The sequence below is a fragment of the Gambusia affinis genome, linkage group LG15, assembly GCF_019740435.1.
Source record: "Gambusia affinis linkage group LG15, SWU_Gaff_1.0, whole genome shotgun sequence".
NCBI classification, from domain to species: Eukaryota; Metazoa; Chordata; class Actinopteri; order Cyprinodontiformes; family Poeciliidae; genus Gambusia; species Gambusia affinis.
The window spans coordinates 19,805,303-19,828,820 of record NC_057882.1 but is presented as its reverse complement, the minus strand read 5'-3'; the positions used below and the strand labels follow the sequence as shown (position 1 = coordinate 19,828,820).

The 23,518-nt window shown below is 37.1% G+C and overlaps 2 protein-coding genes across 3 annotated transcripts in view; one reads left to right on the top strand and one right to left on the bottom strand.

The window, feature by feature from the left end:
* The first annotated feature begins 1,258 nt into the window (after positions 1-1,258).
* stoml3b (stomatin (EPB72)-like 3b) lies at positions 1,259-6,489 on the top strand. Its single transcript, XM_044141230.1, has 7 exons — positions 1,259-1,415; positions 3,455-3,561; positions 3,643-3,715; positions 3,807-3,889; positions 3,978-4,181; positions 5,779-5,913; positions 6,025-6,489. Exons 1-7 carry the CDS (start codon positions 1,352-1,354, stop codon positions 6,211-6,213), a joined length of 855 nt encoding a protein of 284 aa, XP_043997165.1. The 5' UTR covers positions 1,259-1,351; the 3' UTR covers positions 6,214-6,489.
* A 1,082-nt stretch (positions 6,490-7,571) lies between these two features.
* mtus2a (microtubule associated tumor suppressor candidate 2a) overlaps positions 7,572-23,518 on the bottom strand; it is a 41,391-nt gene continuing 25,444 nt past the window's right edge. The window contains exons 5-16 of one of the 2 annotated variants that reach the window (XM_044140909.1): positions 20,839-21,003; positions 19,572-19,670; positions 16,385-16,572; positions 16,153-16,278; positions 14,544-14,610; positions 13,880-14,094; positions 13,659-13,764; positions 13,475-13,548; positions 13,292-13,390; positions 13,059-13,178; positions 12,830-12,930; positions 7,572-12,278 (exon numbers count right to left, since the gene is read on the bottom strand). In XM_044140909.1, coding sequence (XP_043996844.1) covers positions 11,855-12,278; positions 12,830-12,930; positions 13,059-13,178; positions 13,292-13,390; positions 13,475-13,548; positions 13,659-13,764; positions 13,880-14,094; positions 14,544-14,610; positions 16,153-16,278; positions 16,385-16,572; positions 19,572-19,670; positions 20,839-21,003 — 1,784 coding nt within the window. In that variant the 3' untranslated portion in view covers positions 7,572-11,854. The remainder of the gene's footprint in view (positions 12,279-12,829; positions 12,931-13,058; positions 13,179-13,291; positions 13,391-13,474; positions 13,549-13,658; positions 13,765-13,879; positions 14,095-14,543; positions 14,611-16,152; positions 16,279-16,384; positions 16,573-19,571; positions 19,671-20,838; positions 21,004-23,518) is intronic. The other variant, XM_044140911.1, reaches the window with a different exon arrangement.

Sequence of the window (23,518 nt, the reverse complement as noted above, 5' to 3'; positions counted from 1 at the left end):
GATTTAGAATTTTCATCTGAAATTGTGTTATTGTCATTTCACAAATATTTTTAATTGATAACTATAAAATTTTTATGAACTTTTTAAATGATTGATTTAATGTCCGCTTTAGACACAAAAATCAGTGCAATACAGAGAACATGGACACGACTATTTACTACTCAACTTAGAAGTCAAGGCTGTATCTGTAGTTAACATTTACCAGAATTTTTATGAATGTGCTGTCACTATGTTTGTTTTTGATAGAGTTGACTATACTTATATATATATTTGTACATTTAAAAAATGGTTTTACTAAACTAAACTAAACTAAACTTAAACTAAAAAAACATGAACAGTTCGGAAAAGGTAAATGTTAATAGGGAAATAAAAAAAGGATGTTTTTCAGATCCTCTTCCTCTGTCAGCAGTTATGTTTCTTCAAGATTCTCTGTATTATAACTGTGAAGAGGATCTGAAATATGTAATATTTTCTTTTCCCTATTAATGTTTACTTTTTCTGAATAGTTCACTTTTTTTTAGAAATATTTTCAGGAAAATGTTTCTAAAACCTTTTATAAATGTTCAAATATATTTGAACATAATCAATTTTATTCAAAATATACAGTTTATTTTGACTCCATTATCTCCTGGAAAGTTGTTGAAAATAGTGGAATTTACAATTTAAATGGTTTCCTCTTTTAATTTGAAGTGAAATGGACAGATAGCATCCAGTCTGTCTAAAGGACATTAAAAATATTAAATTCTTATCTATCCCAAACCCTCAGAAATTCTGCTGCTGTATAAATTGTAAAAAACATGGCTATTTTTATACATTGTACACAGTTATGCCAATATAATAACTACAGGAGTGAATGAAGGAAATCTTCATTTTAGCACATAAATACTCAAAAATATAATTCAATCAATATGTTAAAGAAAGCTTGTTCACATAGCTCCATAATTTAGATTGCATAAGTTAAATAAAATTATTGTGCTTACAGTATATAATTAACTTGTTAAACCTATTATGGATATACAATTCTCTGTCATTGTATCTATTTAAATAACTCAAAGATTATTTGTATGTAACACTTACTATATATCATGCAAAAAATAATTTTTCTGTGGTCTCTCAGCCCTGCCCCACAAGATATATTATTTTACAACTACATTATCTTTTAACCTGGGTGAAGTTTTGGTTCCACTCAGTTGATGATCAGCTCACAGTCAAAGCCACGCCTCCACTTTAAGGAACATGATACTGCTGCGCTGCAGCTATAAAAGGCTGGATCACTTCCTCTTGGTTAGAAACACTTTTACAACCCTTTTAGTATATTTTTCTGGGGATTTCACTCAACTCTGGGCAGCACATGGAAATGGAGGACCAGATGGAAAGCCAGAAGAGGAGAGGAGTGAGCAGCGATAAGCTAATATGTAAGCCAAATATTTTTTTGTCTGTTTCATTTGCATGCTTAAATATGACTTAACAGTCTGTGTCATGTAGTATAGCTGTTATCACTACTTATAAATAGTTTTTTTTTCTTTGGTTGTTGAAGACTGTATCTAATCCTGACCAGGTGTTCTGTATGTTACATGACGGGTTTTCACTGTTAATTATGACATTAGGAGTTAAATGTACTTCATGAATAGATAAGAACACAAAAAGCAGTGACACAACTAGAGGATAGCAGACCTCTATTAGCTTAGAAACAGAAATCACATGTCATTAAGATAAACAGTCACTGAATCACATGACTGAGAATTACTTGCTTCTTTAGCTTCTGTAGCATTTTCTACACTGTATTAAGCCAAGCAAAAAGAAACCGTTTTTCAGGGCTTTAACCCACAAGTATGTACATTTTCTACCATTTGAGTTTTTTAGATAAGTGCTTCTTTTTATAAAATACAATAGAGCAATTGTCTATACAGTATTTGAAAATGCACAAAACACTGATCTATAAAACTGGAACTGATTACAATATGACCCTGTTTTCTTTCTTTTTTCATCACGTGAAAGCAGTTTATGTCATGTTCTGTGTTTTCCTGTGTGTTTATTTTGAGTTTCCTGTGTGTCTGAGTCTCCGTGTTGTCATGTCTCCCTTTGATAAGTTCCCAGGTGTGTCTCGTTCCCTGACTACCCTCTGTGTATTTAGTGTCACCTGTGTCTCTGTGTCTTTGTCGGGTCCTACGTCTTCTTACGTCTAGGTTACGTCTCGCTACATCTGTTGTTCCTTAGTCTGTCGTTCCTGTCCATTCGTTCACCTTGTCGCTACCTGTGTTGAGCCCTGGATTCTGTTCAAGCAGTGCTGCCTTGGTTTTTGGACTTTGTTTGGATTTATTCATTAAAATTACATCATTACTCATTTAACCTGGGTCTAGCGTCTACCTCACCACCTCAAACACTGCAAATCATGACAGTTTATGCTAAAGAAAAGGGTTTGCTACATTTGTTGACATTCACAAATACAGCATGTGTTGCAAATCATTCCATTTTAGCTTTTTTGTGTTTGATTTGAAAGATCTTGAGCGCCGTAAAAAAATAACTGTCCCTAAGATTTTTAAAAAAATTTGCAGCTGGGAAATTTTTTTAGTTTGAACAACAGGAAGCTTTTTCTGTTTGTTCAACTGATTTCCTGTGACCTGGTATAATGTGGTTTTGGTTTAAATGTGTCTGTGTGGGCGCTGACACTTAAAGCAAAAGCCACAAAAGATAAAACTTTCCATCAGTATGTGATTGTGTTTTCTCTGGTAACAACAAACAAAAGGAAATATCCTCATGGCTTCTCATCTGCAAATCCATTAATCACTTCAAGTTGGAAGCAGCATTAGTTGTGTGTTATTACTTTCCTTTTTCCACAAAGCTTTACTCCAGAGATCATGTTGCATAAGTCAATATTTTAATAGTTGATCTTTGTACATATGTTTTTGCTTGGGGGTGCTCTGCCATGAACTCAATAATAACATAAAATAAATCTTTGACACACCTTTTAACTGTCACTGGCATTTAGGATCACAAGTAAACAAAAAATACATGTTGTGAAATAAAGCATTAACTTTTCTTTAGGGTACAGTCCAAACAAAAATGTAATGCTTTAATGTTTAATGCTAAAGTTCAACTTCTAACCTTACTTTTGTATATTGGCAGTTGTTCAGTGATTCAGATTTTTGTTATAGTAGGTATTTCACAGGTGGCTCTTGATGTAGCAGAAGCATCCCATGAATGGAGGCTATGAATCCTCAACACAGTCATCCAGGGTTTGAAGAGTAACCTTCAGACTCAAGCTGCATTTCTTACCCTCCTTATCTTTATCTGTTTCATATTTAATTACTACATATGCAGCATACTTGTGCCACAAAACAAAACAAAACAAAGAAACAGAACAAAAAAAGGCATTTCTTTACAATCAAGAAATGTGTAAAATCATTTTCTGTTTCTTAACACGTTTTATAAACTTTGCTTTCTCTTTCACTAGCTGAAGGGCCGGTTGGATCTCTGGGATGTTGCGGCTGGGTGCTGGTCATTCTCTCAGGGTTTTTCGTTTTTTTGACCTTCCCAATAACAATCTGGGCTTGCTTTAAGGTGAGTGAGCTGAACACCAGAAATCACCCATTTCGTTTCAGTGCAAACAAGAAGATGAACTGATTGTGGCCAATATTGCAGATTATTCAGGAGTATGAGCGAGCCGTCATCTTCAGACTTGGTCGCATCACAGACCGAAAGGCAAAAGGACCAGGTGTAGTAATCATGTCTATTCTACTTTTGTCCTACTCTTTGTTAGCTTAAGCAAAACACTCTTACCTCCACCTTTTTCTGCATATCGACAGGAATTTTCTTCATTTTGCCATGCACCGATTCTATTGTGAAAGTGGATCTGAGAACTGTGTCATTTGACATCCCACCACAAGAGGCAAGAGGCACACAACAACACACTTTCAGAGAAATTTCATGTAAAAGTCAGTTTAATATCATATCTATAATGTGTATTCTTGCTCTAGATTCTCACTAAGGATTCAGTCACTGTGAGTGTGGACGGTGTTGTGTACTTCAGAGTAAGCGACCCCATCGCCTCTGTGGCCAACGTGACTAACGCTGACTTCGCCACTCGGCTGCTGGCACAAACCACCCTCAGAAATGTTCTTGGCACCAAGAACCTCGCAGAGGTCTTGTCTGATCGGGAGGGCATCGCCCACAGCATGCAGGTATAGAAGCTGAAAGGGCTCTTAAGTCTTTCCTGATTCATATATGATCAATGTGTTTGCCAAAGGCCTGGAAAGTTATGAAGTTCACCCCAAGGGTAATTATTATTGTAGATGTACATGGGACAGGTTTCTGAACCAGAATACTTCACAGCAGGGGCGCAGTTAGGATTTTTAGACTTAGGGGGAATAATCGGTCAGACTTTTCAGATGCAGCTAGATCAAACTAGATTAATGTCTGAACTTTGACAAATCAAATAAAGGTTTCAGAAACCACAAATTGTGTTAGGATTTGGGGTTTATTGGGGTTTAGATATTCTGCAAGTAATGTAAAAAATATTACGTCCAGGTTTGAGAAAGACTCTGAGTTTTTTAGTTTTTTAGCTAGAGAAGATTAAAGATGCTAGTAACAAATTTGGTGAAGTCATCCGTTATTCTTCTGTGTTCTCCATTTACAAATCACACAAACCAATACATATCAGTTTGGTGTTCTCAATCCATGCGTAGTTCCTTATGTTCTCTGTTTCAAAATAAAATGAGAGAAATGGAATGTATTTTTATTTATCTATTTATTCATTTAAAAGCTGACTTAGAAAACCGACAATACCAAAAATAAAAACAGGGCACAATTTTTCAAATTTCTCATTGTAATTTGTTTATGGTTAAATAAAAGGGAAACTTTATGTTTTGTTAGTGCACTAGTTGCAGTGATACTGTATGTCCTCTTGACTTACTGCTCAGAGCAACACACTGCTGTCAGCTGTTCTCCTCTGTTCTCATCTGCTCAGTCTCACATAAAAAACTGTTTAATGTGGAGACTTTTTCCCACGGAGCAGAATTTTCCCACTGAACAACTTATCACGTTTATTCCACACTGAGTCCCCCTGAGAATAAGTCAAGTATGCCCTACTCTGTGGGAGTTTATACAGATTGAAGCTATTTATGTCATTAGTAACACTTGTGTTTCTGTAGTACACTGTGTACCACAGAAAAACAAAAATTTTCTTCTCAAAAACACTGGTCTCTTAATGCAAGCTGCAATGAAAATTTATCAAGTTAGCTGATTATGAAGTGTCAGTTTTACCAGTAATGTAAATTCGGGCGTTAGGTTTGGACTAGGTCACTGTGAATCTTAGGGTTTAGGGGGTCGTGTCCTTCCCAAACCCTGGGCCATCTGAGCCCATGCTATACAAAATAGATTTCCCTCTTGATATATATATTCAGTTATTTTCAATAAATAATTTTTTTTAAGATGTTCATTTATTTCAATTACTTAATTAACAATTTGAAACACACAAAACACATTATGTACACAGAGACTGATATTTACAGGCCTTTATTTCTGTTAAATAGGATGATTTTATGATTACATCTAATGAAAACCTGGCATTTAAGATTAAAATATTATCAGACCAATAAAAAACATTTGAGCTTAATTAAAAGTATGCTTTTAATTAAGGTAATTATTTTCAAAAGATACTTTTAAACTTGCTAAAGATTTTTTGTTAAATATAATGCTGCCTTTTGTTTTCTTCAAATGAACAACACATAATATTAGTTTCAAATATGAGGTAATGATCCTCTTTCTCTATTTTTCCAGTCAAGTCTGGATGAAGCCACGGACAACTGGGGCATCAAGGTGGAACGTGTGGAGATCAAAGATGTGAAACTGCCTCTTCAGCTGCAGAGAGCCATGGCTGCCGAAGCTGAAGCAGCTCGAGAGGCCAGGGCAAAGGTCAGGACACTGAACAAGATAAAATAAAAACAAAAAAGACAAGAGCATCACATAAAATCTGCTCATTGGGTTGTGTTTTTGCTTTATTTTAATATCCGTCTCTTGCTACAGGTGATTGCAGCTGAAGGTGAAATGAATGCCTCCCGGGCCCTGAAGGAGGCATCTCTTGTTATTGCAGAGTCTCCATCAGCCCTGCAGCTCCGCTTTCTGCAGACTCTCAACACCATTGCAGCGGAGAAGAACTCCACCATCATCTTCCCACTGCCTATTGATATCATATCTCACTTCATGCGCAAGTGAGGCTGCTGAAGCTATCATTTGGAGTATGAGGAAGGAGTTGGGCTGCATTTATTGCCTATGCTAGAGAAAAAAAACTGCCAGAATTCACTGCCAATCCTTCATGGCTTAGTGATTGTTAGCTTTGATCAAACAGAGTATTTCTTATGGATGTGATATCATTAGAAAATAAAATGCCAATGTAATGTGATTTCTAATTTTGTGTCTGAAATGATGTTATACAAGTAACTTAATGTTTTAATAAACGCATTTGCTTCATTGTGTCGAAAAACTCCAAAAGTTTCTCTTGTATCTTAATTCTGGAAACTCCCAAACGAAATGCTAATGTGAAGTTACAAAGAAACTAAATGTGTTTTTGAAAAGTCATGTTTTGGTTTCATAAACTCTTATAATGACACAGTTTTGAAAAGGTAAAACTAAAACTCTTGGCTTTTTCAGGCTTTTTTCTTTTACAATAAAACTCGGAAAAGCTTGTTGTGCATTTGTATTCAGGCACTCTGGCACAAAGCTTCTGTGCCAATAATTGTATTCAGAAATCACCTAAGCAGTAAACAATTATGTGTGTAATTTAATTTCAGAATGTAAAGGACTCTAAAGTTTAATGAATAAAAAAAAAAAACATACACAAAGAAACAACCTCCTTAAAGGGACAGTATATGTTTTCATATGGTGCCATTTTATACTACAGTAAAGTTACTAAGTTACCTTCAGTTATTCTGAAGCTGAGCAGAATTGGCAAGAAGGTGGTAGAAATTATGGGCTACAAACCACCTGAGAGAGAGGCAGAGGTTAATCTTCCAGGATGATAACAAATCATACACACACAAGCCTTAAGATGCAGCAGCTTAGAATCAAGCATGTTTATGTGCCACAGGGGCCCCAGTCAAAGTCCACACCAAAATCTCTTCTGAGAATCTATGGTGAGATTGAGAAATTGCCGTTTAGAAATATTGTCCATCAATCCTGACTCACTTCCCTAATGCAAACGTACAACTCGCCCTTCATGTTTTGTTACAGCTAAAATGTAAAAAGTTGACAGTCCAAATATAATAAACAAAATCCTTTCCTTTCACTTCACAATTACTCACTACATTTTTATAATGTATAAACAAAATTCCATCAAAATGCATTATCTTTGCAACTACGCCATAAAAAAGTATCTTAAAAAATTCAAGGAATACCAACACTTTAAAGGCACTCTATATCTCTTCCCATATACGTAGTGCCATATGAGAGAATATCCACTTGCAGTTGGATATCATAAGGAATATACTTTGCAGTTGGATAAAGATTCTTGAATGGCACAAGTCATTCTGAAAGCTCATTTTGAAAAGATAGCACAAACACTGTTACCTTTTCTTAAACACTTTAATATTGTCCTCTCCCCATAAATGACAAACAAAGGCATCAACATACTGTGTTCACATTACATTGATGAATGATTTTATTCCTCCTCTTGTACGTCTCCCCACGCTACAGTTACAACCTAGCCATGGACAATGCAAAGAGGTCAAAGAAGAGAAACGGAGAACAAGGACAGCAAAGGCTGAGAAAACATGCTTCTATTTCTGTCGGTGCACTAAGACACACAACTCATGTTGTAAATGTATTTACATTCAAACATACAATCAGCACCAAAAAGCTCGTCTCAGGATCAAAATCCATAGGAGCTAAAGTTTTAAAGATCACCTCTATAAATGTTAGTAATTGAATTGAAGGTTGACAAGCCACATTTGCCACAGTAGCATTTAGAAACCAACATGAGTGTTAAAAACATTGCCAAATATATTAAATTATCCAGGCTGTTCTGTGAGTAGATTTGACCAAATGCTACATATTCAATAGCTGCTACAAAATGATCACAAAAGAGGTCCTTCTTTAGTAAACAAAACGGCATGAAAGAGTTTTACAAAATGCAATCATTACAATTTTGACATTCAGAGCAAAGTGAGACACAAATGTCCACGGGACACATTGCAGGGTCTTTACAATACCAGTTTAGGGTTTAGAAACTGTAGTCCATGCAAAAGACTTATTTTGAAATTCAGAACTGTATGCTGCCATTTGTAAACAATAGATTTGTTGCATCTTTGAAGACTGTAGTTTTTGCGCCTGAGGTGAACCTTTAGGAGGAATCCTTTAGTGATGTAAGTGAGGAAAAATGATCCAAAACAATCCGAAAACACAGTTTCTGACTGGTACTCTTTTCCCTCATTCTTTTTGTGTGGGTATTTTTGTTTAGTTTATTTTTTTTGTTGTTTTATTTTTTTTCCTTTTTACAATTGAGCAGACATTCTTAAAATCATCAGCGTAGAAAAAAGACATAAAATAATTGTGACCATTTCAATACATTTCTCCAGCTCTGCATTTGACATTCTTCTGCTAGGAGTATTCAACCCTGTGTCCACATCATACAAAAAGTTGAAGTGTAATGAAAAAAGTTATTTTCAAGACCATCAAAAAGTGCTGGTAAAGAAGTTACAGACCAACATCTCCCGTAACTTTTTTTTACCCCCAGTAAAGATGTGTAAAGAGCATTATAATAAATATTTCTTTTATTGCTGCAGCAATTTGTCATTTAAATTAAATAAGGGGGTAGGAGGATTAATTTAACCTCATTTCTAAAATACTTCTCAAAATCCAGAACCAATAATCAATAATCATTGAATTCAGCCGTGGTGAAAAACTTTTAATAGGTAATCCATGACACAAGGGCCAATTTCTGCTAGCAACTCTTCAGCATGGGAAAGATGAGAGAAAACGCATTAAAGTTAGGCTGAAGAATAGCTTTACCTTCCAAATAAATGTCCAAAGGTTTCTGTCAGAAAACCATTGAGGAAGAAAAAGAATTTATTATTTATTTTAAAGGCTTTTGCACACATCTTTACTGGAGAATTGTTACTGAAAGCCTGGTCCAATAACGTTTAAATGAAGGTCACCTGCTGAGGTGGAAACATTCAAATCAAGTGTGCTGGTAAATATCTTTTTACATTTTCTTTGCAGAGTAAGTATTCAAGAGAGTTTTTTAATGACCAGCACCAGATCTCCACATTAAAACCCCATTAAACCCGACTACTTCAATTCCCAAATGTCGGTTTATCAATAAATACGACTATAATAACTACTAATCCAAATGCATGCTCCCCTTGGTAGTAAAACTGTTGACACTGACTCTCTAGATCTATCTATTTACAGTAGGTAAAGTCTAAACTGTTTCGATTTTGCGGATAGAGATCTGTAGCTCACAGTATATTATCTTAAACCAGGCTAAAGACCATGACTCTGAGGGTAATTTACTATGAGAAGCAGACATAAGACACCATTTGAAATAGTGAAAAGGTAAAATTTTCTGTTTACCTTTACTCTTTTTATATGGGTATAGTTGGCTTGTGCTGTGCTCTGCCGTTTTGTGAAATAATTTTGGGGGAAATCTTTTAAAATTGTTTTTACAGGGCAGCTGTACAAAAGAAAGAAAGAAAATCTTATAAATTGCAACTCAGATTTCCCTGAATGAGATATTCTAGGATGCTGTGGTTTTCTTTAGTATGCAAAAGTATAAATGAATTACCATTTGTAAATTAAAGTGTATTACAAAAAAGGTGATGAAGAGGTACTACAAATACAGGTTCTACAAGTTCTACACTAATTGAGCACATCACAAAAGGTAAACAATTTTTGTTTTGCTTTACCTACATAATTTAGACGCATTTTACACAAGACAGTCCCCTCGAAGTTTAACCTAGCATTTTCTGCATCCATGGACAAATCCAATAATTTATGCCCTGTTTGTTCTAAACATGTCCTCTGTTCACTCAGTGAAATAAAACACTATGCATTCCTGCACCACAGATACCGAGAATCCATGCCCCTCCAACTCTTTGTCACACTACAGCAACAAACTTTAATGCATTTCATTAGGATTTTTGTGATAGACCAAACACAAAGTTAGGCGACATGGAACAAAACAGATCTTTTAAACTTCAAAAAATCTTAAATATAAAGTACACCTCACAGAATATTGTTTTGTTGATCATCTCAAAATGGAAAAGTAAGGACAAGGACTTTAAACATTGGGGGTGGAATGATGTAGATCAAAGCATATAATCATGTGCTAGAATGGTTCAATCAAAGTCCAGACCTAAATCCATAAGAGTCTGTGGTGAGAGTTGAAAGTGGGTGTTCACAATTGCATCCTTGCAGAGATAGAGCTATCATGGAGTTTTATTCAAAATTAATAAAATGGACAACTACTTGCTATGGATAAGAGTAAACCTGGCTACTTGGTGATGGTCTATAACATAAAATCCTTATAAAACAAAAAAGTTTGGGGTTTTGATGCCATAAAATGTGAAAATATTTAAGGGATGTGAATACTTTTGCATATTCAAACCAGTGTAATGTACAATATAGTTGGGATCTCCAGATTATCTGCTCTACTGGGGTCGTATATCTGTATTCCACTTCTGTCCCCTGACAAATATTTTTAAACTTACAAACACAAATATTTTCTAATCATCAGTGTAGAAAAAACACTGATGATTAGTGTTTTTTCTAAACATTTCAGCATCAATAAATAGATCACAGCAATAATCATTTTTACGTTAAAACTGGAAGACTTTCACAGTACATGCTTGCTTAATTAGCAAAAGACATGTAATAAATAAATCAGTTAAACATTGCACTATAAAGTAATAGACAACAATTAAAACAATAAATCCTGTGCGAGGTTTCCCTTAGCTCCGAGCGCTCCGTTAACTGTTGTGTTGTGTTGTGATTGCTGTTGTTGAGACACAACAGACTGCACATTCATACTGAAGTACGTAGAAAACAGCAAACACAGATTTTGCAAGTTGACCTGAGGGACCTGAAGTGAAGAGGAGCTTGTCTTGTAAAGGAAGACCTGGCAAGGCTGTAAAATATACACAAAGTTCTCAGTATTTTGCAGGTAACATGGCTCCGAGGAGGTTGAACTATCAGCACTGAGCTAATTAGAAACACTCAAATAGAAGTCGAGGAGGCAATTTGCTTCGATTTACAAACCAATTCTTGAACCGAAGTCCTTTATAAATAAAACATTGGTCACTCTCTGCTGGTGAGGTGGTAGGACCAAGTTTAAGGCGCTTTGTTTAGTCCAGATGAAAGGAGAGAACTGACTCTCCTTCCACATCTTATTCTAATGGAGAACAGCTTATTGTACTGAGGATGCATGTGTGTGTGTGTGTGTGTGTGCATGTGAATGCATTTTTCCACACCAAAGTATCATATTCTGGTGAACTGAATGCGTAATTTCCATCTCTACATTTGCACTATGCAGGACACATGCAGGGGAGGTTTACCTATCAACAACACCTGTTCTAATTTTAACAATATTTACAGTGTGCAATTAAAAAGACATGAACACACATAGAACAGTCAGACGCTCTGACTGGTAAATTCAGTGGTAGCCAGCATTTTTTGTGTTTGTATATCTAACCTATAGAATCTCTGCATCATGAACACCACCATCAGAGTGGTTCACAGTGTCTGTACAGTATTATGGTAACTGGTTCTAGTTACTTTTTTTGTAACACCATTCATGCCTACAAAGAAAAGATTTGCAGTGCTGCCGAAAAAACGGGGATTGGGTGAGATTTGGAAGCTGCTTTTAATTCTGTAAAGAGGTGTTTGAGTTACAGCAACCTGACGACGCCCTGTGAGTGGGCGTGTTCGGGCCGGAGGAGTAGTTGTGATTGAAAGCGGCCCTGTGAGTGGGCGTGGCCGGTCCGGGAGAGAGGTTTTGATTGACGGCAGCTCTGTGCGATGGGGAGCAGTACTGAGCTTGCCTGGGACAGCCGTGACAGTGGGTGGGCGAGTCGCACCCTGCCAAGGGCGAGGAGGAGAACAGCGGGGAGGAGGGAACAGGGGAGGTGGAGAAGGAGGAGCGGTGGAGCGGGGAAGAGGCCGGGGATATGAGGGGGCTGGTCTGGAGAAGCCACAGCAGCTCCTCGTTGTTGCGGCTCAGGCGCTTCTTCTCAGTGCTCTCCTTCTCTACAGAGTCGTGCAGGTTGGCGTTCTCCTCTGTCAGTTGCCTGTATGGGGAAGGATAAATGATTGCATGAAGCAGGAAATAGAATGTAATCTTAGAACTAACCCAATGAAACCAAAAAACACAAAAACCAACCCTTTAAAACGAGTGGACGGTCATGGACATCTTTTATATTGACACGTTAGCTTGGTTTGTCATGGTTCCAACGTTTAAGCCCGGAAGATTATATTGGAAATTGGACTTTTAGTGCTTTCTTATACCAATTTAATCTAAACATGAATGCTGAAAGTCAGCTTACACCAGAATTATTCAGCCATACTGAGTAGGGATCAGAAGAACTTATTCTACTCACCGTAACCTTCAAGGTTTCACAAAAATAATTTAGATAGCACTTCAAATAACAGACTCAATTCAATTAAAAAAATATTGTGTTAATATCAGCAGATCCTGCACTACAAGATCTGCAGCTTCTCATTTCCAGAAGCCGCTGAAATGACATACATTTCCATGAAGTTGTATAACACAGAGGCTCTTCTGCCCAATTTAGTAAATATCTGTAAATGTGATTCACAATGCTTTCCAGATGTGTCTTACCTAGACGTAGCGAGGTTCATGTCAATACGAGCCTTCATATCTTCATTCTGCTGCTGCAGAACCTGGATCTTCTCTTCGAGAAACACGTTCTTTTGAGCCTGCTCAAATTCAGAATGCAACCTTTAATTAACCAAACACTCAGCATCATCGGAATCCAGAAAGCTCTGCATCTGTCATTTGCATGCAAAGGTTGATAGATTGTGCCTTGAGAAGGCCTACTTGAGCCTACCACTTTCTCCAGGTCTGAGATCTTCTTCTCCTGCTGGTGAATCTGCTGATTTTTCATCTCAACAACCTCTTTCAAACTCTTCAGATCTTTCTCAATGTGCTGGTACGGAGCTAAAGCATCCTGTTAAAAACAATAACTTATAAAGAAGCCAAACTGAATCGGACTCATTTTAGAGACATTCTTGAGGAGTGAGGCAGATGGTTCCGTTTAGGAAAACGTAGACTTATACTCACAATGATTTGTTCATCTGTACTCCTTCTCAAAGCTTCCTCAAAGCGTTTGGCCTTGTCCTTTAGACTCTGGTTTTGAAATGTGAGTGTATCTACTTGATCCTAATCAAAGACAAACAGCAGAAACTGAACATGCAAGTATAAAGAATTCATAAAGTACTATCTTCTGCAGATATAATACCGTACCTGTAAAGATAGCCTGAGTTTCTCAAAATCTTCATCTAGGAGGAGCTTCTGTTGCTCATGAGCTTTTCTCAAGTCTGCACACAAACACAGCAACACAACAAAATGAGAAGTCAGTTTGAGCAGTTTATGCATCACAATTTTATATTTATAAAATATATATATATTTTCTTATCTAAAAACATACCTCTCATGGTACGAGCATGCTCCTCATGCAGTGTTGCCATGGTGATATTATGCATGTCTCTAAGCTCCTGCATAGCTGCCTGGTGGTTAACTGTCACCTCCTCCATCTCACACATCCACAAACATATATAAATATATAAATATATACACAAATACAAGAAACTTGACAGTTCACATTGGACATGATAGACTGGATCCCATCCCCTAAATCCTCTCTGTCACCTGCTCCTGCTGCTGAGTCGTCAACTCCTCCATCTCCAACCGATGCTCCGCCTTCAGGTGCTCCACCTCAGCAGCGTGACACTTCCTGAGGCCTTCTTCCACCGCAGCCAGCTCTGCCTCCTGCTGCACTTGGAGCTCCTGCAGCTCACGCTCAAACGCCACCTCCAGCGCTGTTTTGTCCTGCTGGAGTCTCTCCCAGCGCACCGAGTGGGAGGCTGCACATCAAGCAGATTACAAAAGGAAATGAAAATTTTCAACTTTAACAGAGAATCTTTGATTTTGAGTGGCTAAAATGTGTTCAAACAGAAACTCTTGGAGAAAAAAAAATGAACATAAGAATTCTGATGATATCTGTAGAAAGACAAATAAATATATGAATAAATCACATTTTTTGGCTTATATGCTAATCAGGACTCAGCGTAATTTAGATATTGTTACTCTCATTAAATATTCAGTCTGTGAGATAAATTTATGAGAGCCAAAGATGTATTTAAATGCTTGGGGAAAGAAACAGCTACAAATAAAAAATATTGCATTTTTAATAATTAAGTGAATTACTGTTTAAAATCTGTGAAAGTAATTGACAAATACACTCTTGGGAATTATACAATAAAGCAAGAGAAAATGTCTACATCAGTATTCAGTCATATCTATTCTCACTTACTCATTTCCTCTCGAGCTTTCTTCAACTCCAGGGACAATTCACTTTGACCTTCCTCAGCAGTTTTGTTCTGCAAATTACAGAAAATACAACTACATACTTTAGACATTGTGAAAAATCTCAAAGTAATTATCAGTAAAAAGTTTGTATTCCTTTTAGCCGTAACAAGTATACAGCAGATCACAAGGAGCTTACATGTGGACTTCATAAGCAAACACTGAGACTACGTTGCAAACATTCAGTATGTATTCATGTGACTTGAATATTTTCACATTTTGCCAAAAATCAACAAAATAAACAGAAAAATAGGATACACACTTTTCTAAAAATTCTTATGAATTAAGACATAAAATGAGTTTAGAATAAGTATACTTGATAGTAATTTAATCTGAGTATATACGCAGCAGTTCTGTAAAGTCCTCAGGGTGAATGACACAGCAACAAAACAATAATCGATTATTCACCCAATTTGAATAGGCTTTATTTTAAAACTGGGACATAGAATATGGTGAGAGTTGACGAGAAGTGAGTGGAGCTAAATCCTGGAAGAAGAACTTTCAGAGGCTGCAACAGACTAAGGGAGAGAGGGGTCAACATCTCTCAGAATACAGCCAGAGCTGCAATAAAATAGATTAGATCACTCATACTCATTTGTTAAAATGAGACCAATCAAAGTGTAAATCTGTGAATTTAAAAATTAGTATTCACACACACCTTCCATCCAGTCTGACTGAGCACATATGTACAATACATTCTTTCCATTTTTATCAACAGAAAATTTGAAAACCATGTATCATTTTGCTTCGGCTCTACCGATATTTGCTATATTTTCCTGACTAGTACACTACAAGTCCATTCGTCCTTGTTCTTACACATTCAATGTCACTTTCAATTAATTTCATTTTTTGGAAGGGTGCATTTGCCCTGCAAGGGGGAGTGTACGTGACTTGCATGAGCAGCACAGCAAAACCACGTCAGTCCAAATGAGGCATATATCATTTACAACAGTTGCTCTGTGCAGTTTTGATCAGCAGGGGGTGCTCAAACCATCTCTGCTGCCCACCACCTGTCTTTTGCATTTCTGTGCTGTGTGCCGAATGCAGCCCTCAGACAATGACTATAAAGGAGTCAGACAGATACAGACAGGATCACTGCTTTCCTGTCTCAGCGCCTTAAACACATCATCAGGCAGGGTGAAACCAGTTCGGACACGCTAACTTAGAGCCCGTCTTCACACAGTCACTCTGACTCATCATCCTGAATCTCACCTCATGGTGGGAAATTATCCATCCGTCCCTATTCATGTTCACAGTTTGCACATGCATTGCACATGTGTTTGCTACAATCGAGGGTCAGAGAAAAATGGTAGGAGGAAACATCATGTGGAAAGTGTATGGAGGAGAACAGACAAATTTGGCAGATAATCAAAAGTTGTGTCACAGAAAATCAGAGGCAAAGACAAAAGTCACAACGTTGATCATCAGTTCTACTCTCCACTGAGGATTATTTGGCTGCTTTATGGCATGTGAAGTCAGAGTTAATTGGGAATAGGGCCACTGTTGTGGAACAGGCACAAGGTCATGCTTTCATTATATCATTTCATTTTGGCTACCTTGAGGCAATAATGCTGAGTGGTGATGATAAAAGCATCAAGACCTAGAGAAGTTTTCTGCAGCTCATCCCTCAAAGCCTTCAGCTGCTTCTCCTGATGGCTGCAGTACCTCTGCAGCCTATGAACCTGAGAGACAAAGAAAGAACAAAAAAAACAACAACAAATAAATGTATATAAATGCAATAGAAGAAAGCAAACTTTAAGTAGTTAGGCTGGCTCTCTCCTTACTGACCTCCTCCATTTGTTCCATCTTTTCCTTTTCATCAGCTTGCCTTTCTTGCTCTTTCTGCTGAGCCTCTTCTTTCTCTTTCTGCAGGTTCTCCTGGTGTTCCTGCTGCGGCCTCAGGGGAGCCACACGCCGAGGTGACCCTGAAGGAGTGGAACCCCGCACCGCCGCTGCAGGTCGCTGCCCAGGCTGGACTTTAGAGCGAAGAAAAGCAAGCAGAGGCTATAAATGGGTCGAAGTCAAGTTTATTTTGTATAACACATTTCAGCAACAATGCAGTTCAGAGGCAGTTATGTGTTTCACAAGGGGGGAAAACATAATATAAAGCTTTCTTTAGCTTAATTTTAAAAAAATATATTTTACATGTGTTTTCAGTTCCTAAATTAAGTCAGAAGTTACCTAACAAACAAATAGAGTGCAACTATCTTGGGAGGAGACTCAACAGGCAGCCCAGGATAGAAATCAGTTCAAAGTGTATCAAAGTCTGCATGTACTCCAGATACAAATCAAAATCAAGAATCTGTGGCAAGACTTCAGAATTGATGTTCTTAGAAAGATTTTATTCAATATGACTAAACGTTTTGCTTTTTGGTGAAAAACAATCAGCAACAACCTCAATTTCCAGTTATACAAAAGACATTCTGCTGTAATTACAGCAAAAGGTAGTTCCACTGACCACAGACTATAAAAACACACCACACTTTCCAGACTTTCATTCGTAAAATGTGAAAACATTTTAACATAAAATGTTAATGTATGATTTTTATTTTATTTTACAGTTATTCACTGTTGGTCAATCTAAAATTTTATCACTGCAATTCCACAAAATGTGAAAAAGTTGAAAGTTTGTGAAAACTTTTGCAACACACTGGATATATCTTCATGATCTAATTTTTAATTCTCTGTACTAATGAAACTGACAGCTGTTAAATTAGGAGAGATTTGAACTGACCCTCTGCTAATGATCGGCTTCATGAGATAAATGATTGCAACTTAATGAAATCTGTTCTGCAAAGGAAGCTTTGTGGTGCTTCCTAATCTGATGTCCCCGCCTCTCATTTTATGATAAATGGGACTAATGTCTGTTCTGAACAAGAATTAATCCACAGAGAGTGTCACTGTGACCATTTAGGGTTTTATAATAACTTGTGCTAGTATATACTTGTTAATTATCAATCTAAGTAAAGGTTTCATCCACTAAAGATGAGAGTAATTTGAAAGCTGGGCAAACATGCTCACCTCATCATTTTTCCCAATAGGGAGACAACCACTATGTTGCAGCTGACATACAGACAAGTTAATTTACCTGTGTGCGTGCCACCTTGTCAATGATTGTGATCAAAGGTGCACAATATCTTTTAGTTTTGAAATGTTAGTGTTTTAAAACAGTTATTTTAATTTTTATATCCCTCCTATAAACCAAATAACTATCCCCCAAATGTCTGCACCTTTGCATCCCCAGCCTGAGCCAGATTATTCGGACCTACTGGAGCAAGAGGGAGCGGTTTCCATGACAACGTGAGGCAGAGATTGGGGTGCAGGGTCCCAGGTAATGGGAAAGAATTGGTTGGAGAAAGGTGGGGTGGGACCGGGGGATAAAATAAGAGAAAGAGCAGTGAGATAAAAGAGAGAAAAGAGTTGCAAAGCAATATTGAGTAGGAGGGGGCGGGGATGAGGAGCTGAATCACTGTAATAATGATACATTTCTAAACGCCCATTTAGATGAGTGAGAAAGAAAGATGATAAGAAAAGTACATAATTTTTTCCCTGAAAGAGGAAGTGAATAAGGTTTAGGGAAAAAAAGGCTTAGCTTTTCAAAAACCATACCATTTAGCAGATCTTAGCATTTATCCATGATTATTCCCTGTTGTGCGTGCCTCTCTAAATCATTTCCACCCTACTTTTCCTGACAAGCACGCATGTGCACCGATACCTGCAGACATCTGTAGATTCCATCTGAAAGGTTACAGAGAGGATACTGAATACTAAATGAGTGTGATGCAGATGAGAGCCGGGAGAACAGATTTGGAATATTAACACGAGCAACAATGATGAAAACTTGAGGAAAGATCTTGCTGACAGCAGAGATTAGATTTAGTTGTTTGTTTTTTTTGTTGGGGTTCTGTTAAGATATTGAAAAGACTGCAAACAGAATGTAACTTTACATTTATTTATTACAACCTGGATTTTCACAGGTGCCTGGAAATATCACTGAATAATAAATCCATGTCAAGACATGCAAATTTCATTGGGCAGAAGGAAATTCTTTGTCTGATTATATAAGTAAAGGTAAAATTAGGTGAGGTGCAAAGAGGAAAGTAAGGACCAGTAACACTGCAGTGGAAATATTAAACAAAAGAAAAAAACAAAGCCTGAGGAGACTTTTTTCATAAGGAGACATTTGGATGTTTGCTGCAATCCCATGACAATTTTTTTTTTCACCACTGCAGAACTGGAAGAAGGAAAAGCTCTGCTTTTTATGGACTAAATCAAATCATAGATGGATGTGTGTGCTCAGCTCAGTACGACATAGTTGGAATAACGACATGGATGTGGGTAAATTTAATAGTTTAAAATATTTCAAAAGGCTGAGCTGGAGGAAAGGAGCTGAGATGTAGTTTTGGAATGAAAACATGAGGATCAAACTAACAATGTATTAAGGAAATATTTATATGAAGAACCAGACAAAGACCAGGTGTTTGCATTTATATTTACTGTAAAGGTAGAGATAATAATAAAATTACTTCAGTAATTCTTTTCAAAAAGAGAAATATATACATTCTATAAAAATTATATAGTCTGATTTCATTCAGTGAGGTGATCACCTTTGTTTATGTTTTCATGTTTATATTTCATGAAATTTAAATTTATTGAGATGCACCTGTACAGTACTTTCAAAGTAGTTTTTACAACCTTTGTTGAACCTTTTCATTTATAAGTCAAATGCTGGCCTCACAATAGTTCTTCCTTTTATTCTGAATCTTTCAGTGATAGCAGAGAACGTTCTTATTTTCAGTTTTACAGGCGCAGTCTGCAAGTTTTTACTCCCAAAGTCCAAAACAAATTGCTTATTACAATAAAAAGTCCATAGGAGTGAATTTATGCATTGTTGCTTTTTTTCATGCAGCCCTGAAATGAAAATGTGATATATATGCAAAACAGGCTTTAATGAGTACTCAACTAAAGAACTTACCTGGGGACTGGAGTTTCGGGGGAACCACTGCCAACCTTTTTGGCGAAGAAGGAAGAGAACGTGTGACCTCTGAACTCCGCTGAAACTCCTTTCTGCCAACTGTCAAAACACAAGTTTGATCAATCAGTGGGTGGTTTCATCCCTAGAAAATCATACAAAATTTTAAAATCCATAAGAGGAAGCATCTGGCAAAGTATTAATTTTTTTAATCGAGGCACGTTTAGCTGGATAGTATATGTATATAGGTATGTCTGCATGTGTCACAATCATCAAACTTGCTCTTTACTTTCCTTCAGTCTTTTTCTACTCTTCCCTTTCATCTCCTGCTATCCCCAATGATGCGTGCTATAAATATCTTTCAGTATCATCTGTCAAACATGAACAGGGCATTCAAGGGTTTACATAAGCATCACCTTCATGCTCCTTGTAACATTCCAGGCTTTCTAGGCCAAAATAGGTTCCAAATAGGGATTTCTAATCTTTTTTTTTTCCATTTTGTGCTTGCACATTTGCTTGTGCGCAACATTACACCTCTTACACAGCTGGAGGTGTGTTAGGTGGAAAGCGAGCAGCAGGTTTTACAGAATAACGTTAGATGTGTTGCACTGAAGTGCTATGGATGAAACTGTGTGAAGCTAAAACGGTAACGGGAGGAAAGTGAGAAGAAAGGAAGTTTCAAGAGGTTTGTAGAGAGTCTGTCATGAGGCAGAGAGGAGAGGGAAAAGAGAAGCTTTGAAAAGAAACTAATTAGACCTGTTATGGGAGAGAAGACTCTGATCCTGAGCAAATCCCCATTTAACCCTAGAGAGATACTCTGGGCCTCTAGAGAGATCATTTATGGGTTCACTGTATGTGTGTTCACTCCTCATGCTCTTCTGCTGTCATTCAAATGTTGCTCTCAGAGTGGCTAATAATTTTGGTGTACATATCACAGATCAATTCATATTACTGTAATAGTTTGAGTTTGTATTAAAGAACATCAGAGTCCCAAGTGAGCGAAAGATTTACAATTCTCTTTATGGGAGCAGAGCCATTTGACGTTATGATAGTACAGTGCTTAGCAAAAATATTCATGCCGTTATCAATGCTGCTGTCATACATTTTATTTTAAAGGAGTGGGATCAAAGATCTGCTGTGGATCTACATAACATGGCGCTGAAACATACTCAAATTAAATCAACATTTTGTGGTAGCAACAGATGCAATCTAGATCTCTGCCATACAGATCTAGTCAAGCAATCTAGTCAACCTATGATCTTCTACTGACCTCCAGGTGAGCTTCTTGGCTGGGGTGGCAGGTAGCGTCGTGGTAACGCTGGGGTGGAGGGGGGCTGGAGGCTGCTGCTGCGACATGGCGGATCCCTCTGTTGATCTGTTGATGGAGGGCTCGTTGTCACTCTGTGGAGCGGAGGATCCTCACTCACACTCGGACCTGGAACACATCAAATACAATTTTACTTCTCTCAGGTTTCATTTTCAATCAAATGTTTAATCTCAAATGAGTTGTTTCTCAAAACCCATCTATCCAAACCTTTCATGAATACAATCTTTTTCCTTGCATGGCTGTGTGACCCTGGTGTTGCGTCTAAATTTGGACTCACTGGACTGAGAAATGGTTTGTTACGTGAGGGTCTTGCTGCTGCCCTCAATCTTCCTTTTCTAACCTGGATCACAGCATTTGCTCTTCAGATGCACACACACACTCGCATTCACACAAATTGAGACACACTGACTCACCTTGACTCACACATAATACTGATGATTGCTTGCTCCAGTCTTTAGCACTGCTATCTTGTCAACTATGTACCTTAAACCAACTATAATACATCGTCTCCCAAGCTTATCTCTGCAAAATTGATCAATAATGTCACAGCAGAGCAAGTCAAATAATGACTAGTTTAATTTAAGGCTGCTGCAAAGAAGCTTTAAGATTAGGATTTCGTCAAGTAGAACAACTTCCTTCTCTCTGTGCCACCAGAAGACTGAAGGTTTGTCTCATGTTGTGCCAAAACCCCCTCAGGTTTCTGGGATTAGAATAGCTCACTGCAGGGTGCCTCGTGTTTTCAGAGCAGTTATGCAAGAGAACATTGTTTCAATCTTCCCATCAACAGAGACAAAAAACTGTACAGAAACATTTACAAAGTAAGAGATAATTCTAAACAAATAATTAAGAAATTCATCATTATTTTAACACTAGCTTTATTGTGCTGCTTTTTGAAATCTAAAGAGTGACAAAGATCTCCAAACAGAGCCCTCTGTCCATGCATCACTTTACAGCTCGACTCTAGATACGTCTGCATCATTGACTTGAAATTTTTATTGTGGCTTAAGATGATGTCTTATGAATTGAAGCCATGTGCTATAAATAAACTGAACTGAACTGAATTAAATTTATTAATCAACATTTTCTACAAGCAATCCTCCTGCATGTTTAACCATAACAAATACACTTTAACCAAAAAACAAATTATGTGGCGAAAAGTGAGATCTGTTCAAGCAATACGAGGATCACCATTATAAAACTTATTCTGGTGACAGTTGTTTAGACAAAAATGCTTATGTGAACATCATAGTATTTTGCAGAATAAGTCCCTTTTAAGATAACTTCACTAAATAACTGCGCTTTCTGTCATGCATTTATTATTTTAAAAATAGGTTAACAAAGCTTTCGATTTTTGTCCTCATTAATATTATGGTTTAACACCCATAATCTGGTTGGTGCACTAAACCAAAGTCTTTCTCTAAAATAGCTACAGATGACTCTGGTTTAACTGATGCCTATTTCAAATGGTCATTGGGTGAGGGACCGGTTACAACCTGCTCTAGTTGCTATTCCATCACATGGGAATTCAGAAATATTAATATCTACTAAAGTAAATATTTGATCAAAAGACAGTTGACTGATGCTCTAAAAGGTCTTGTAAACATAGAAATAGCAGAGCAATGGCATTATAAGACTGATGCCTTGGATAAAATAAATTATTCATGATAAAACATAGTGATTGACAAAGTACACCATAGGAGAAATGACAAGAAGAGGAAGGAAGAGATTTAAATAAAGGGGAAGCTGATCAAGTAAGCAGAGAGCAATGAAAAGAAATAAATGAATGACAGAGGAAGAGAAAGAAGACCCAGGCCTTTTCTGAGAGTGCATGAAAAATCTTATGCATATTTAACAGAAATTATGAAAATGAGGAAACAGCTGGGGGTGAGGTAGGGAGCATTTTTTACACCTCAGCAGGAGGCCATTTTCTAGGAGAAATTTCTTGCACATTCCAGCAAAAACTAAACTAATGCTGATTTTTTGTTTGTTTGTTTGTTTTGTTTTGTTTTAGTCAAAGTAGATGAATAGATAAAAAAGCAAGATGAAGCTATCCAATCCCACATACAGCCTCACAGTTTGCCTGTTGTGAAAAATACAATTCTGATGATTTAAAGTGATAAGAAATGGCTCTGAAGAATTTTCTTTGGCCTTAAAATCTCATTTATTTTTAATGAACTCAGCTTAATTGGAGCTTCCCCATCAGCAAAAGAAACTCAAATGCTGTCCTAAAGGAACTGATCCATTCCATCTCAGCTGAATTTACAGAAAGGTGCCCTCTCCAGGTGCTCACACAAACACATTAAGTGTAGACAGGGAATAAGCTGCACAGCTGGCACTGCTGACTTGCCAAAGGAAAAAGAAATCCTAGTCATCAATGCATTCTCCTTCTGGAAGTAACTAAACATTTTACACTATAGTATGACCATAAAACTAACTGGTGAAGTTGATGCACACTTTGGTTTGTTTATATTGATTTAGTTTATCTTTACTAGGGAACATAAATCATGTCTGATGTTCTTCAGTGAAATAATCTCAACAAGTGTCTTTGATATTATCAAATACTTTAAATCAAAATAACAGTATCAACAACACTATTAAGGGAGTAAAATTACAAAATATCAGC

Coding starts and splice junctions, on each gene's coding strand:
- stoml3b (XM_044141230.1), top strand. CDS start 1,352: ATGGAAATGGAGGACCAGATGGAAAGCCAGAAGAGGAGAGGAGTGAGC. Junction 3,890..3,977: donor TTGACATCCCACCACAAGAG/GCAAGAGGCACA, acceptor TTCTTGCTCTAG/ATTCTCACTAAGGATTCAGT. Junction 4,182..5,778: donor GCATCGCCCACAGCATGCAG/GTATAGAAGCTG, acceptor CTATTTTTCCAG/TCAAGTCTGGATGAAGCCAC.